The following is a 15536-nucleotide window of genomic DNA, read 5'->3' on the forward strand; positions in this document are numbered from 1 at the left end:
TGAGCTGAGTGGAGCGATCCCCCTGCCCAGGCTCACCTTGATGTGCGCCCCCATCAGCGACCGCGTCTGCAGGGCCGCGCGGATGGTCTGGAAAAGCTCCGGGTTGGGCAGCTTCAGCGGGTAGCTTTCCCCGACCCCGCCGGTGAAGTCCACAAATGCCTCGTTCATGTACCCGCCGCTCATGGCCTCGTACGAGCCGTTGAGCCTGAAGCGGGGTGGGGGGGGGCAGTGAGAATGCAGGTGTGGGGGCAGGCAGGACGCCTGGGTTCTCAGCCCAGCCCTGAATGGGGAGAGGTGGCTGGTGGGTTAACACAGGACCTAGGACGCCTGGGCCCCATTCCTATGTGGTGGGGTTGGCCAGGCTGTGTACCTCAGTTTCCCCAACCGCCAGCTTGGGAGAACAGCCCTTTTCCCAGCTCCGTGAGCAGCCTGTGGGCGTAGCAGTGCCAGGGAAGGGGCACGACTGCCTCCCGGAGCCCACCCCGCCTCTGCCCCGGGGCAGGGCCCAGCTCTCACTTGGCGTAGGCTTTCTCCAGCAGCGGCATCCAGAACTCATCCCTCTGGTGGGAGCGCACAAAGACCAACTTCCTGTCCTTCACCGGCAGCCGGTCGTCCACCACCACGTCCACCCACTGCCCGTACTGCCAGAACTGTGGGGAGCTCGTTAGTGCCCGGGGGAGGGGCTGGCCTGTGAGCTGGGCGGGGGGTGTCCTTTCTGATGAGGGGGGCTCTAGCTTGATCTTGGGGGCGGGGAACTGGCCTACGAGCTGGAGGTTGGCTCTCTGAGGGGGCCCTGGCCTGTGCACTGGGGGCTGCTCTCTCAGGGGGGTTGAGGGGGGGGGGCCTTAGAGCCAGAGCTGCACCGCACACAGGGCCTCCTGCTGCCTCACCTCTGTGGTACCTCAAACCCCGGTGCTGTGAAGGGTTTCTGGCTGGCCCAGCCCCTCAGTGCCGCACCCTGGCCCCCAGGGGAGCCCTGCTGCCTTGGGCTGGGCTGTTCCATGGCCGTGGGCAGCGCCAGCCCCATCCCCACAGGCTCAGCACTGGGGCTCTGGCGCACCCCCATCCCCACAGCCCCCCGCCCCCCGATAGGCTCTGTGTGGGCTCCACACCCCCCCCCGCACAGGCCGGAGGAGCAGGGTGGAGGGGGTTCCTCATCCGAACACCACATCACCACCGAGTCCTCCGGCCTGTGGGCGCACACTGCCCGGCTCCGGCACTGCCAGCGTGCCTCAGCCGGCACCACTGCGCAGCTGGGCTAGGAGAGGTGCCCACGGCCCATGCCACAGCGTGGGTGTGCGAATGTGAGTGTGTGTGTGCTTGTGGGGGGTGCTTGTGGGTGTGCATGGGGTGTGTGAGTACGGCCATGCGTGCGTGTGTGAACGTGCTCATGAGCGTGGCACGTGGGTGTGATTGTGCTCGAGTGTGTGGGTGTGTCTACGGGTGCGTTGGTGCAGTTGTGTGAGGATGTGCGTAGATGTGTTTGTGTGCGTGCACGCGCACACACATGGGTTGTGCACGTGTGGGTGTGTCTATGGGTGTGTTAGTGCAGTCATGTGTGCAGATGTGTGCGTGCGTAGGTGTGGGTGTGTGAGTGCAGTCATGTGTACGGATGTGTGTGTGTGTGTGTGTGCATGCGTGTGTGGGTGGGCACGTGTGGGTGTGTCTATGAGTGTGTTAGTGCAGTCATGTGTGCGGATGTGTATGTGCGTGTGTGCGCACGCATGTGTGTGGGTGTGCGCATGTGGGTGTGTCTATGGGTGTTAGTGCAGTGATGTGTGCAGATGTGTGTGCGCGTGTGGGTGTGCACGTGTAGGTGTGTTAGTGCAGTCATGTGTGCAGATGTGTGTGTGCATGTGTGTGCACACGCATGTATGGGTGTGTCTATGGGTGTGTTAGTGCAGTCGTGTGCGGATGTGTGCATGTATGCGCACGTGTGTGGGGGGAGTGTGCACGTGTGGGTATGTCTTTGGGTGCGTTAGTGCAGGTGTGTGTGTGTGCACACGCGCGTGCATGCATGTGCATGTGGGTGGGTGTGCTCATGCTGGTGCTGGGCTCTGTGGGGCCCCAGCTCTGCTAAAGCCAGCCCTGGCCCAGCCCCCTGGATTCCACAGGCCCATGTGTGTGGCTCCGTGGCCCCATGAGGAGTTGTGCAGTTGTGTTGCCCTGTGACCGGGCTGTGGCCCAGCGCCAGCCCCCGAACTGCAGGTTGGGCAAGCAGCAAGCTGGTGTCCAGAAGGTTGAGAAGCAGCTTCCACCATGCCACTCCGGTGCCTCCTAGGAGTTGTAGTTCGGTCACCTCAGGTTGCCATGCACCTCTCTGGGCCAAGCCCTCTGGTTGGACTACATCTCCCACAATGCTGCATGGCCTATGAGACACCCTCCAAGAGGCCGGACTGTGATGCATCCTGGGAGATGTAGCCCAAACCCCGAAGTCTGCCCCATACAGCTAAGCAGGCGTGTGAGACCCAGAACTACAGTTCCCAGGAGCCACCAAGGTGGCTGTTTTGACAACATTCCAGCTGTTTCAGGGGTTGCAGCATTGGGTGGGAAACGTCCAGAGAACCCCCCGCCAGCAGCGCCCTGCGTGTCTCCAGCAGGGAGCTCCACCGCGGTCAGCAGGAGCCGCTGGCCCAGCCCGTGGAGGTGGGAGCCCAGTTCCCTGCGTGCTGGCTTAGTCCGTATGGATGCGGCTGCTCTGGGGGAAGTTTGGCTAGACCGTGGCTGGTTGGGAGCACGGCCTGAGTGAGCCTGCATGCTGCCTGGGGGGAGTCGCACCCCCGCCCCCGAGGGCAGGTAGGACCAGGGGCTGGGGAAGGCGCCCAGTGCGCCCAGGGAGAGGGTTGGCCACGGCACCAGAAGGGTGCGGTGTCCGGCAAGGGGCTGAGCCGAGGGTGCCCAGCGTCCACACAGCCTGTCTGCCTGGAGCTCGGGCAGCAGCCGGTTCCGGGTCGGCTGAGCACTGGGGTGGACGCCCCAGAGTGAGCCAGGGGCCGCCCAGCTGGTTAGCAGAGCCCCCTCAGCCCCCACCCCGGCATGTCTGTGGTGGTGTCCATCCGCATACCGTGCGGTGCACAGAACAACATTTATTCCACGCACGCGTGGAAAAAATCAACGTATTGTCAGCGTGGGGCAGCCTGGGACCCTGCGATGTGCCCGCGCTGACGCAAAGGCTCATTTACCCCCCCAATCCACAGTGTAAGCTACCCACCCCAACCTGCAGGGAGATACCCCGTCCTGCCACCCGCCACCCGATGGGTCCCACAGGCTGTGCTACCCACCTGGAAATGGAAGATACCAGCGTAGTCCCCCTGTGCAAAGCTTTGCCCCCTGGGCACCACCCTCTGCATGAGGCGTGGGTAGAGGGTGAGTGACGCAGCTGCAGCCAGGAACCAGCAGTTGCCTGTTGGACAGGGGAGGTGGGTTTTAACCTTTCTGTTGGGAGGGATGATTTGGACCCCCAACCTTTGGCATTGGCTCCGACTCACTGTCCAGTGAGGGCACCCGCTCGGAGACGCCCCAGGCCCCAGCCAGCACCTCTGCCTCTCTCCCTCTGCCCAGCGTCTGGCCATGTTCTGCAGCCCCCTGCCTACCCTGTGCAACCAGCAACCTCCATGACCAAGGACTCCTAGAGGGCAGGGGACCGGACTCAATGACCTCCCAAGGTCCCTTCCAGCGCTAAGAGATGTGTATCTCCTGCAGAACGTCACCTGTTGTTCCCAAGCTCCCCACCCGGCCGCAGTTTGCATGAGTCCTCCTAGGGAGGCGGCCGAGACGCCTGCCAGAACACAGCACCATTTCTGTTTTAACATGCTGGGTGCCTACGCTGCTGCTGTCGGCCTTTCACGAGAACGGCCAGGCTGGGTCAGGTCAGACCACAGGTCCAGCCAGCCCAGAGTCCTCTCTGCCGACAGCGACCAATGCCAGATGTCCCAGAGAACAGGGAGTCAAACCAGCTACTTCAAGCTAGGCCCAAGAAGATCAGTAACAGAACACGACTTGTCATCACCTGTAGCCCCCAGCTCAAACCCCTGCAATGTGTCATTAAAAACCTACATCCTATTCTGGATCAGGATGCTACACTCTGGAAAGCTCTAGGTGACAGGCCTGTCCTTTCCTGTCGACAACCTCCTAACTTCAGAAAGAGTCTCACCAGCAATCACAGGTTACACCACAGTAATACGAATCCTGGAACTTTTCCTTGCAACAAGCCCTGCGGCCAACTTTGTCCACATATTTATTCTGGAGATACTATCTCTGGACCTAACCATGTTAGAGATCAAAGGCACATTCTCCTGCACTTCCAGCAACATTATATATACCATTATGCGCCAACAATGCCCTTGCACGATGTACATTGGACAGACTGGGCAAAACCTTTGCCAAAGAATAAATGGACACAGAGCAGACATCAAGGAACTCAATACGCATAAGCAGGTCAGTGAACACTTCAATGGAATGGGCCATTCTGCTAAAGACCTGAGAATTTGTGTCCTGGAACACAGAGAATTTAACAACAGATTGGAGCGAGAGATTTGTGTTAGAATATGTATTCAGATTTGACACATTAACACGGTATGAAGAGAGACATCAGCTACCTCGCACATCGCAAGGACCGCTTCCCTTCCTTTGATGCTCGTAATGACCTCAGACAGGACAATTCACATCCCCTCACCTCTCACCCCCTTCCCGCTCTCCTATTTGATTTGTCAGTTTGCATGACAATTTTTTTTGGTCCTCGGCACTTATAAATGTCAGTCTGTTTTGGAAATGAAATTGCTCTGAAGAAGTGGGTCTGTCCCACAAAAGCTCATCATCAAATAAATCATTTGGTTTGTCTTTAAAGTGCTACATTTCTGCTGTTTTGTTCCCTCTCCTATCATCCATTTCCAGCCTCTTGCAAACAGAGGCAAGGCACCATTCCCACCCATCCTGGCTGACAACCCTTGATGGACCGAACCTCCAGGAATTTATCTAGTTCTGTTTTGAGCCCTCTTCAAGTTTTGGTCTTCACAACCTCCTCTGGCCAGGAGCTCCACAGGCCGACCGTGTGCTGTGTGAAGAACTTCCTTTTGTTGGTTTTAAACCTGCTACCCGTTAGTTTGATTTGGTGAGCCCTAGTTCTGGTATTCTGGGAACAAGCAAACATTCATTTGTGCCATGCTGGTTAGCATAGGCAATCATGGTGCTCCACCCCTGTCTATTACAAGTACTCTGGAGCATCTCCACATGTGGCAATGCAACCATGAGGTGACACTATCCAATATTTTCTCACGTTGTCTACCTCATCCTCGCTTTCCGTTATAGTGAACTGTTGTCACTAAATTTTCAAGTGCAGACTTTCTAATGATATGGCCTAGAAATTTTGCCTGCCTTGTTCTTATCCTATTTAATAGAGTTCTTTTGCTGTTAGCTTCATTGAAGACAGACTTGTTCGTCCTCTTGGTCATCCATGACATGAACAACATCCTTCTTAAAAACTACATTTCTGTGGCTTCGACGTACATCTCAACTTGTTTACCGATAGTCCATGTGGCATCCATACATGAGGACTGGTTCTACATAAGATTGCAGCACTTTTTTCCTAACCTCCAATGATAGAGATCTGGTTGTGAGAATGTTTCTCATTTCTGAAATGCTGCTTTCGCTTGAGCGATTCTGCATTTCACTTCAGTTGAACACCGACCATCGGATGTGATATAGGATCCTAAGTGCTTGAATTTAGTCACTTGACGAAGAACTGTTCCATTTGCTAGTACCTCACATGTTGGCAGTACCTTTGTCTTCGTAATAACCATGACTTCCGCCTTCAAGATGTTCCGCTTGAGTCCCTTCAGCTCGCTTTCTTTATGCACAATATTAACCAGTTCCTGAAGATCTTTTTCACTTTCTGCTATTAAAACAGTATCATCTGCATACCTCAGGTCATTGATGTTACATCCTCCAACGTTTAATCCTGGCAGACTTTCTATTTTGTGCATTTTTCTTTCACTGTACAAGTTAAAGAGATGAGGTAAAGAACACAACCTTGTCTCACTCCTCGTTTTATCTTCACATATCTACTACGGTTTTTTCCAACCCTGATGACTGCTGTCTGTTCCCAGTAGAGGTTTTTAATCCTTCCCATCTATATCCAGTTCTTCCAGCAGTTTCATCATTTCTTCATGTTTTACTCTGTCGAACACTTTCTCATAGGCGATGAAGCACAAATTTATGTCCTTTTGAACTTCCAGTGCTCTTTCGATTAATGACCTTAAAATGTAGATTGTGTTACCAGTACCTCTCTCTTTAACAAATCCATATCGTTCATCAGAGATCTCAGACTGATTTTGATTTTGAATCCGGTTCATAATAATCTTCAAAAGAATTTTGGTCATGTGACTCATGAGACTGATTGTCCTATGCTGTTCAAATTCAGTTGCACATGGTTTCTTCGGCAAGGCTTGTGATGGGGTTCAGGGGTCCCCATGCACTGCACCCCATCTATTGGTAGGAGTGACTGTCACTCAGCAGGTACAACAGGAGGTTTATTAGGCAACAGATGTCCAGTTTCTCACAGAAGCGTCAGTACAGCAGTCAGGGACAGTCATTCCAAGCCATCCTGGGGAGAAGAGCCCGAGGGGTGCCCCTCTGGGGTGTAGCTTTCCCCCTCCTCAGGCTGGCTCCTTCCAGCTCCCTCTCCCCCTAGCCTCTAACTGCCACCCCGCCCCATTCAAAACCAGCTCGGCTCCACCCTCCTCTTTGTTCAGGGCAGAGGTGTTACCTGCCAGCCTAGGTTGTAGCCCCAGGGTCATCCTTAGCTACTGGGAGCTGCTCTGCTTGTCTCTCACATCCAGCCTGAGTCTCACACAGGCACTCCCCCTACACTCCATCACAAGGCAATAAAGACAGATCTTGATAAGCCTTCTGGGACGTGCCCTGTACTGTAAATATCATTTAAGAGTTTCGTAATTGCATCAATACCAAAGTCTTCTAAGGCTTCAAACATTTCACTCGTGAGTTTGTCCGGACCAGGCGCTTTTCCTCTTTTCATGCATTTCAAAGTTTTCTTACTTCTTCCTTGAGTATAGGTGGACCATCTGCATTCTTAGAGGGACTCAACTTTTCCAGTCTCTCATCATCATAGAGTTCTGAAATGTATTCTGACCACCTTTCCAAAATGTTATCCTTTGCCATTATTATGCTACCATCCTTCGACTTCAGACAGCCAGATGATGAACATGTTTTCCTACCTGTTACCTCCTGGATTTGCGTATGCATCTCTTTTGTATCACTTCCATGTTGCTGTTCAGTTATCTTACACTGTTCATTTACCCAGTTCTCCTTTGCAGCTGCACATTTTACCTTTATATCTTTGTTCAACTTTTCATATTCAGAAGATTTCTTTTTCTTACTCGTCTTTCTTCCATGAGTTGCAAAATTTCCTCAGTCATCCCCTTCTTAATAACGGTTTTATTTCTTGGAATGTTTTCATCCGCCGATGTTACAATGGATTCTTTTAATAATTCCTATTGTCTGTTAATATCAATTAGGTCTCTTAAGGTGCTGAATCTATTTTTGACTGCTAAAGCAAATTGATCTCGAACTTTTCTATATGTTTGGAGCAATTTCAGATCAAGTTTGATGTTTCTTACAACACACTGAATTTTCTTGAATTTTACTCTCAATTTGCCTGCCACTGGGACATGATCATTATAGCATTCAGCACCTGGCATTGTTTTAGCTGATATGAGAGACTTTCTAAACCTTTTATTTATAATAATAAATCAAACACCTTTTCCTTATTCACTTTCTCCACACCAGTCACGATTTTATAGACCTCTCTCACGTCCCCATTAGTCTCCTCTTTTCTAAGCTGAAAAGTCCGTCCTTTTCCAATCCCCTCATATGGCGCCCGTTCCAACCCCCCCATCGTTTTAGTTGCCCTTTTCTGAACTTTTTCCAGTGCCGAGATACATTGCTGAGATGAGGCGACCACATCACCAGGGCTGGGCTCGATGATCCCCTGCAGTCCCTTCCAGCCTTTGGATTCCAGGATTCTTTGGTCTGTATGCAGTATTCAGGACGTGGGCACACGATGGGTTTATAGAGGGGCCGTAAGAAAGTCGCTGGCTTGTTCTCCAGTGTTGTGTAAGAAGGCTGGCCTGGGTGCTGCCAGGACGTGGGCGGGGAATTGCTCTTCCCTGGGTGCGTGGGTGAGCCCTGGAGAGAACCACTGGGGCCCACAAGTGCCAGGCCACGCAGTGGGGAGGGCGCAGCTGCTGCCCACACAGGGCAGTGGGGCTGTGTCTCGCCCACCTTTGGGCACTTTGTACAAGATCCCCCCCCACCCGCCAGTGGGCTCAGGAGGGGATGGGCCGGCACTTACCCAGCTGGCCCTGTTCCACATCAGTGCGGCTCATACCCTCCCGGATGAACTTTGGGGACCTGCAGATTTCCTGAGAGAAAGAACAATGGGAGTGCGCTGGTGAGGGGAGTGGAGGCCAGCCTGGGGGCTGCACAGCAGGAGGGGAGGGAATGGCTGAGCGTCTTTTCCGTCGCCGCCCTTGGCAGGTGTCAGCGGGTAAGGGAGTGCAGGGCTTGTGGTGAGTGCGCGAGCCAGGTCTGCGTCGTAGGCAGACATGCTGGGCAGCTGCTCGTTGGGGGGTCCTCGAGCATTTTGTGCAGTGACAGCCTGGGGAGGAATTTTGCTCACTGCCCTTCATGCTGTTGAGTGGCAGCTCCTGAGAGGGCACCGCCTTTAGTCTAAGACTCCTGGGAGACGATCTTACCCGGCGTGCTGTCTGACTGCCAAGACTGGGGACTGCCAAAACAAGTTATGGCTAAAAGAGACCCACTTCCACCTCAGCAATTTCTTTCCTGGGGGAAGTTGAACAACCGAGCTCCAAACAGCAGCTGGTGCTTAGCGTGGGCAGTGCTGGTGTGAGCAGTGGGATACTACCGTCACCGGGGCAGCCCTCTTACTCTTGAGTGTTCTCAGCTGAAAGCTCTCCATCCCCGGGCCTATCTGATCTGTCTACGGCCCAGTCTTCCTCAGCAGCCCCACCCCAGCAACAAGTGCCTAGCCGCCTCTGTGGAAGCATGGAAGAGCTGTCTGGGAGCAGCTTTAGGTGAGTCTCAGAACCTTTCATCCATTCCAAATGATGGGAAATCCTCCATGGGCAGCTGAGCGTGCAGGGTGCCCACCATCCCTAGCCAAACCACTGCCAGAGCACCGTGCATGGCCCTGAGCCTGGTTTAGCTTCAAGTGGGCCCTGCCTGAGTCCCTGCGGCAGTGGTGTGAAAGCCTGTGTCAAGCAGCCAGTGCTCGTGATCTGCCCTTGTCCTGAGACACACCTAGCTATGGGAGGCAGCAGCTTCCAACCTCTGCCCAGCTCCGGGTTCTCGCTAGTAAAAAATTAATCAGTTGCCACATGGAAAATCATAAAGCAATCAGCCCCTGCAGCCTCTGGGGCCCCCGGCGCCGAGCAGGGACTGCCAGGCTAGGAAATGAGTCACCATCATCATCAGCCACTTGCAGGCTTGGGCTGCTCAGTGACGGCTGCAGCCGTCCCCGGCCCACAGCAGCCATCCCGGCACCAACCCAATTCCCGAGGCATCACTGGGGTTATTTACCACACCAGCTCCAAGTCGCAGCACCTGCATTGGCTGCTGCACGGCGGGAGGAAGAGCCAGCCGGTGCCTGCCACGGGATACGTACCGTCTCAGCGGACAAATGATTATTTTGCCCACCCCCCCCCGTATTTGGCTGGGAAAACCGAGTCCTGGAGAGGTGCAGTAACTTGTCCAAGGTCACGGGGGGAAAAGGGAGGGGGGTGAACCAGGATTTCAAGCCTGTCTCCCGAGTGTCTGTCCAACAGCTGACCCACAAGGGAACTTCACTCCGCTTACAGACAGGGATTTTCAGTGTGTCTGGCCCCAGCTCAACAGGGCCCTGATCTCGGCCGGGGTCTGGGCAGCGTCCAGCCTGAAAGGGCCCCAATCTCAGTCAGGGTCTGTGTGGTGCCTGGCTCGATGGGGCCCTGATCTCGGCTGGGGTCTGGGTAGCACCCGGCTCGATGGGGCCCTGATCTTGGCTGGGGTCTGGGCAGCGCCCGGCTTGATGGGGCCCTGATCTCGGCCAGGGTCTGGGCAGCGCCCTGTGTGACAAGAGCTCTGGTCGCAGTTGGGGCATCCAGGTGTCAATGCTCACACCCTGCCCACCCAGCTCCCTTTGCTCAGCAGCAGCAGCGGGGGGGGGGGAACACGGACGGGACTCAGTGGGGCTCCGTGACGCGCCTCTCCTGGCGAGAGTGAGCCCCCTGCCTGGCCCTGGCTGGCCGCCCAAGTGTCCCCCCTACCTGAGGCCTCCTCCACTCCAGCCCCCTGGTGGCTGTGGCCCAGGGCCCGAGCTCCAGGTAGCCAAGCGAGCTGGGCACGGCGTCAAAGAAGGGGTCCCTGAAGAGGCGTTGCCGCTGCTGGCATTGTTGCTTGAGCACCTCGTACTCCTGCCCGCAGTAGGGCAGGGGCCGGGCGGGTGCTGTGCCGGGCTGGCGGACGACCCGCACGGTGATGCTGGGGGAGGCCATGCAGAGCTGGGCTGTGTTACCCTCCTGCTGCGCCAGGCACTGGGCACCTCTGCCGCTCCTGGGTGTGCCTCGGTGGTTAGCAGCCTCCGTATGCAGCCTGGGCTGCTCTGCCAGGGACCTGCCTCCTGCTCTGGGGTGCGGCTCCTGTTAACCCTTTGCAAGGCACGGGGTGATCCCAGCCGGCCCTGGGCAAGATGGGCCCTCACGAGGCCTCTGGCAGCCTGGTCGGGCAGGGAGTGTGGGAGCGGGGGTGGGGGAGAGGACAGGCTAGTGGTTAGAGCGGGCGTGCCGGATTCCTGGGTTCCCCCAACGTCTCCTTTCTGGCCCCCACTGACCCTCTGTGCTGGTGTTCCGAGCTGGGCACCGCCTGCTGCCAGGGCCCAATGCCTGGAGGGACCTGAGCGTCCCCGGAGCCCATGAAATAAATCCCACACCCAGCCTGGAGCTAGAACCAGCAGGGTTGGCTGCCAGCCCCCCCAGCTGTAGCCACTAAACCCCTCTCCCAGAGCAGGAAAGGGGACCCAGGAGTCCTGGTTCTTGGCCCCACCCCCTCCGAAGGCCACTGATGGAAGTGAAAAGGTCCCACTGTCCGTTCTTTGTGGCCGGAGGGAGCTGAGGGCCCGTCCTTCCCTGGGGCGCCCTAGGCTGGGGCCAGCTGTGCCTTGGTGGGTTGCAAAGGCCGGTGAGGAGGCCCTGCAGCCTGGGCCGGCTGCGCTGTAACCCAGGAGGGATGAGGGGTCCCTGGCCTTGCCTGTGCCCGTGCTGGAGCTGGCTCTGCCTGGGTGTGGTACACAGATGGCTGCGGCCACTCCAGCCCCAGCGCTGTGCTGGCTCCCTGAATCGGGACAGAACCAGCTTCCTGCTGGGCTGGGAGGGGGGCGTCCAAGCCGCTTGCTGGCCCCGCAGGGCCAGCGCTGTGTTTGCGGGCACTGCCGCGCCTGGAGTCACAGGCAGCCCTTTGCTGCTCTCTGGGCCAGCCCCCAGCCCGGGGCCAGGCGTCCGGGCCGCCCTGAACGCCGACACCAGGTATGCTCCAGTGCCTGGCAGCTGGCAGAGATCGACCCCGGGGGCAGCCCTGGCTGGGCCTGCTCTGTGCCACCCGCCACCGCCCCACTGAGCACAGCACAGGGAGGCGGATGCCTCCAGCACAGTGGACACTGGAGGGCTGGGGGGCAGGGAGGGGCACTGGCCGGGCTAGGTGGGGGGGTCCCAGGGTGGGATGGCAGGGGGCAGGGAGGGGCACTGGCCAGGCTGGGTGGGGGGGTCCCAGGGTGGGACGGCGGGGGGGCAGGGAGGGGCACTGGCCGGGCTGGGTGGGGGGGTCCCAGGGTGGGACGGCGGGGGGCCAGGGAGGGGCACTGGCCAGGCTGGGTGGGGGGGTCCCAGGGTGGGACGGCGGGGGGCAGGGAGGGGCACTGGCCAGGCTGGGTGGGGGGGTCCCAGGGTGGGACGGCGGGGGGGCAGGGAGGGGCACTGGCCAGGCTGGGTGGGGGGGTCCCAGGGTGGGATGGCAGGGGGCAGGGAGGGGCACTGGCCAGGCTGGGTGGGGGGGTCCCAGGGTGGGACGGCGGGGGGCAGGGAGGGGCACTGGCCAGGCTGGGTGGGGGGGTCCCAGGGTGGGATGGCAGGGGGCAGGGAGGGGCACTGGCCAGGCTGGGTGGGGGGGTCCCAGGGTGGGACGGCGGGGGGCAGGGAGGGGCACTGGCCAGGCTGGGGTCCCAGGGTGGGACGGTGGGGGGTAGTGGGGGGCACTGGTCAGGCTGGGTGGGGTAGCAGGGTGGAACGGCAGGGGGCCAGGCGCAGTTTTGGGGGTTGACCAAAGAGCAGCTCTCACAGGAAGCCTCTGCCTCTGAGAACAGCAGGATCCTTGTGCCTTTTTCCCGCCCTCTGCGGCCAGGCTGTCATGCCCAGATCTGCCACCGCCCATCCACCCAAGATCCAGCCACTTTAATCCCCTCTGCCTGCCGCGTTCCTGCTGCCGTTGCCTGTCACACATTGGCCCATGCACGTTGGCACTGTCCCAAGGCGGCTGTAGGGAGGGTGCTATAGGCCAAGACGCCCGGGGCCCCTTTCAGCCTGCCCTGGAAGCCGTTTTCTTTGATGCTCCCACTGCAGGGGTATCACCCAGGGGCCCATCCGTTGTGGGTCCATCTGTCCAACCCTGGTCTCTGCCACGCAGCTCCCGGGCCCTCATGAACTGCTTGTGAGTGGGGCTGTGGCCGTGTGAAGCCAGCTGTCATGCGTGCAGCTCTAGCCAAAGACACACAATTGTTGTGCATGGCTGATGAATGCCCCAGATCAGGTCTGGGGGCTCTGTGAGCTTCCCACCACACCACCCCAGTGAGTCTGCTGTGGTTGGAGGGCAACAGCTTCCTTGGCTTTCCTCCACCTCCCTCCTGCTACCTGTCCTGCTGCATGCTGTCCCCTGGGCTCTGCTCGTCCTCTGTAGGGCTCTGACCTGGCAGCGTCACTCTCTGGGATTTGTCAGCCACTTCCCGGACTCTGCCTCACCTCTGGCGCCAGGGGCCCCTCAGAGAAGTGCCATGAAGATACTTGGTGAAAAATGCACCCTTCAGAGGTAGGACTGGGTGAGAATGAAGGGAAAACATACACCAGGCTTTCCTGGCCACCGAGCGCATGGGCAGCACCCAGGAGAGTCAGGTGCTGCCCAGCTGGTTAGCAGCATTCCACATCCAGCAGCGTGGGTTTCTATTGGTGGTGCACACTGCACATGTCTTGGTGCACACAACAAAATTTATTCCACACACAGGTGGAAAAAGTTAAGCGGGCCCCTGATGCACTCTAGGGCCAATAAAAAAATCAATGGCTCAGCTGTCTCTGCCCCGCTCGCTCCCACCCCGTTCAATGAGCAATTTGCAATGGGACAAGCATGTCCGGCACCTGCGGCCAGACACTGCGAGCCTGGGGCGACGTGGTGGGATTATAAAATAAACACGAGCACTGCTCTTGTAACCGCTCTCCTGGCTTTGCACCAGCCCTTGTGCCAAGCGGGCAGAGGGCTGGCTGGCGGGTTGCTGACCTGCTCTGTGCCGCTCGTGTGTCTGGATCACTCTGCGAGCGGAGTTAGAAATGCCGGCTCTGGGCTTGTAGTCGCAGTGTGAGTTTCTGGGAGACCACACCAGGAGACGTGGAACCGGCCAGTCAGGTGAAGTGGGAAAGGACCTTGTCAGACTCTGAGCCACAGCTGAGGAATGTGGCTGTGAGCGTACGGCCTGGAGGCAGCCAATGGCCGAAAGCCCAGAGGAGGACATGGGCAGGTGACTGCACAGGGAGGAACAATGGTGTTCCTGCCACACAGACAGGGCTGTAAAGGAGCCCTGAGGCTTCTCCATTTGGTCCTCCGGCTTCAGCCCAGCTCATCACTCCAGGATCACCACTCCTATGAGCTGAGCCAGCCTGACGCGGGATGGACCCCAGAGACTTTTAATATAGCTGCCTCGTCCATTTGCTGCAGCCGGCACCAGGCACTTTGTGATGGGTGGGTGGAATTTGATTGGTTTCAAAATTTTACTCCCACCATCTTCTTTTTCTTAATAACCCTTCAGCTGTTGGATGCTGTCAGCTGGGCCCAGGCTGCTGGTTTGGGGCAGACCTGAGGAAGGTGCTGACCTGGGAATAAGCCTGGCCCTTCGGGGCTGGCAGAACCCGTGTGCCTGTGGTTCTTGTAACCTCTCATCCTTGTGAGGCGGGGACCGGTTGTGGCTCAAGGGAAGCTGGAGTGCCTGAGGGATTTGCTTTGTGGCTCCGGCTGGCCAGTGTGATGGCAGAGGTGCTCTGTGTGACACGTTTGGTGCCTTATGAGTCCTGCCGAGGGCTGCCAGCAGCCCTGTTTTAACCAATTTGCCCTGGATTGGCTCTTTCAGCAGCACCCGGCAAAGCTCCTTAAGTTACCCCAGTGCACGCACGGGCCCCTCCCCAGGGCTGTGTTGTACGGAGGGGCAGGTCACCACCCTGCGGCTCGGCCTGACTCAGCGAACCGGCTGCTGGAGTGGGATTCGGGGATGTAGGTTCTGCCCTGGGCCTGTGAACCAAGAGCAAGTCCCCACCCTGCCCTGAGCCTCAGCTTCCCCTGTGATGGAGTGGGGGATACGTGTGCATGGGTGTGTGCGTGTGTGTGTGCCTCACAGACGGTGTGGGGCTCCTGCTGAGGGTTACCTTGGCAACCAGGTGACACCTCTGGGCTGCAGACAAAGGAGGAGGTGGAGCCTGAGGGGTTTGAACTGGAACTGGGAGTTGGGCAGCGGTGAGTCTGGGCTGGGACAGAGAGACACAAAGGAGGGGGCCAGGCCCCAGCTCAGGGGCCCTTTGGGGCCTCCTCTCCCCAGTATGGATGGGACTGGCTGTCCCTGCCGGCTGCACTGACTCTTCTATAAGACGCTGTGTCCTGTCAGCTAATAAACCCGCCGTTCTCCTGCTGAGTGAGAGTCGCTCCTGCCTGCGGACGGGGTGCAGAGCCTGGGGACCCCTGAGCTCCCTCACGCTCCCCCCTCCGTGAAACACACTGCTGGCTGCCAGTGTGCTACTCATCAGTGGGTGGTACCTGGCTCCCTGCTGGCGGTCGCCCAGCGCTCAGCTGGCAGGGAGCCCTGGCTGGGAGGTCAGCTGGAGGGGTTGTGCTCAGCACACTTTACCCTGCGCTGTCACCACACCAGCGAGCCAGGCACCCCGAGCCCTGCAGCTCCGCCTGGGGCTCGGCTCGTTCTCCCCCTGCCGCTTTCCCAAGGGCCGGGGCCTGACTTCGCCCTTGAGGACTCAGGCTGAAGGCCCCTGGACCCTGGGAGCTGGGGCTTTCTGGAGACCACTGTTCCGCGGCAACGCCCTGTGATGGAGTGGGGAATACGTGTGTACCTGTGTGTCACACAGGGTGTGGGTCTCCTGCTGAGGGTAACCTGGCAACTAGGTGACACCCCTGTACTGCAGACAAAGGAGGAGGTGAAGCCTAAGGGG

General features: G+C 58.1%; 1 protein-coding gene across 1 annotated transcript in view; it reads right to left on the reverse strand.

The window, feature by feature from the left end:
• Window positions 1-10568, reverse strand: part of CAPN12 (calpain 12) — a 28295-nt gene extending 17727 nt beyond the window's left edge. Inside the window, exons 1-5 of the mRNA XM_075017920.1 lie at window positions 10341-10568; window positions 8369-8438; window positions 3282-3403; window positions 517-650; window positions 37-205 (exon numbers count right to left, since the gene is read on the reverse strand). Coding sequence (XP_074874021.1) covers window positions 37-205; window positions 517-650; window positions 3282-3403; window positions 8369-8438; window positions 10341-10568 — 723 coding nt within the window. The remainder of the gene's footprint in view (window positions 1-36; window positions 206-516; window positions 651-3281; window positions 3404-8368; window positions 8439-10340) is intronic.
• Between the last annotated feature and the right edge of the window lie 4968 nt (window positions 10569-15536).

The sequence above is a fragment of the Carettochelys insculpta genome, chromosome 22 (genome assembly GCF_033958435.1).
Source record: "Carettochelys insculpta isolate YL-2023 chromosome 22, ASM3395843v1, whole genome shotgun sequence".
Classification (NCBI taxonomy): domain Eukaryota; kingdom Metazoa; phylum Chordata; order Testudines; family Carettochelyidae; genus Carettochelys; species Carettochelys insculpta.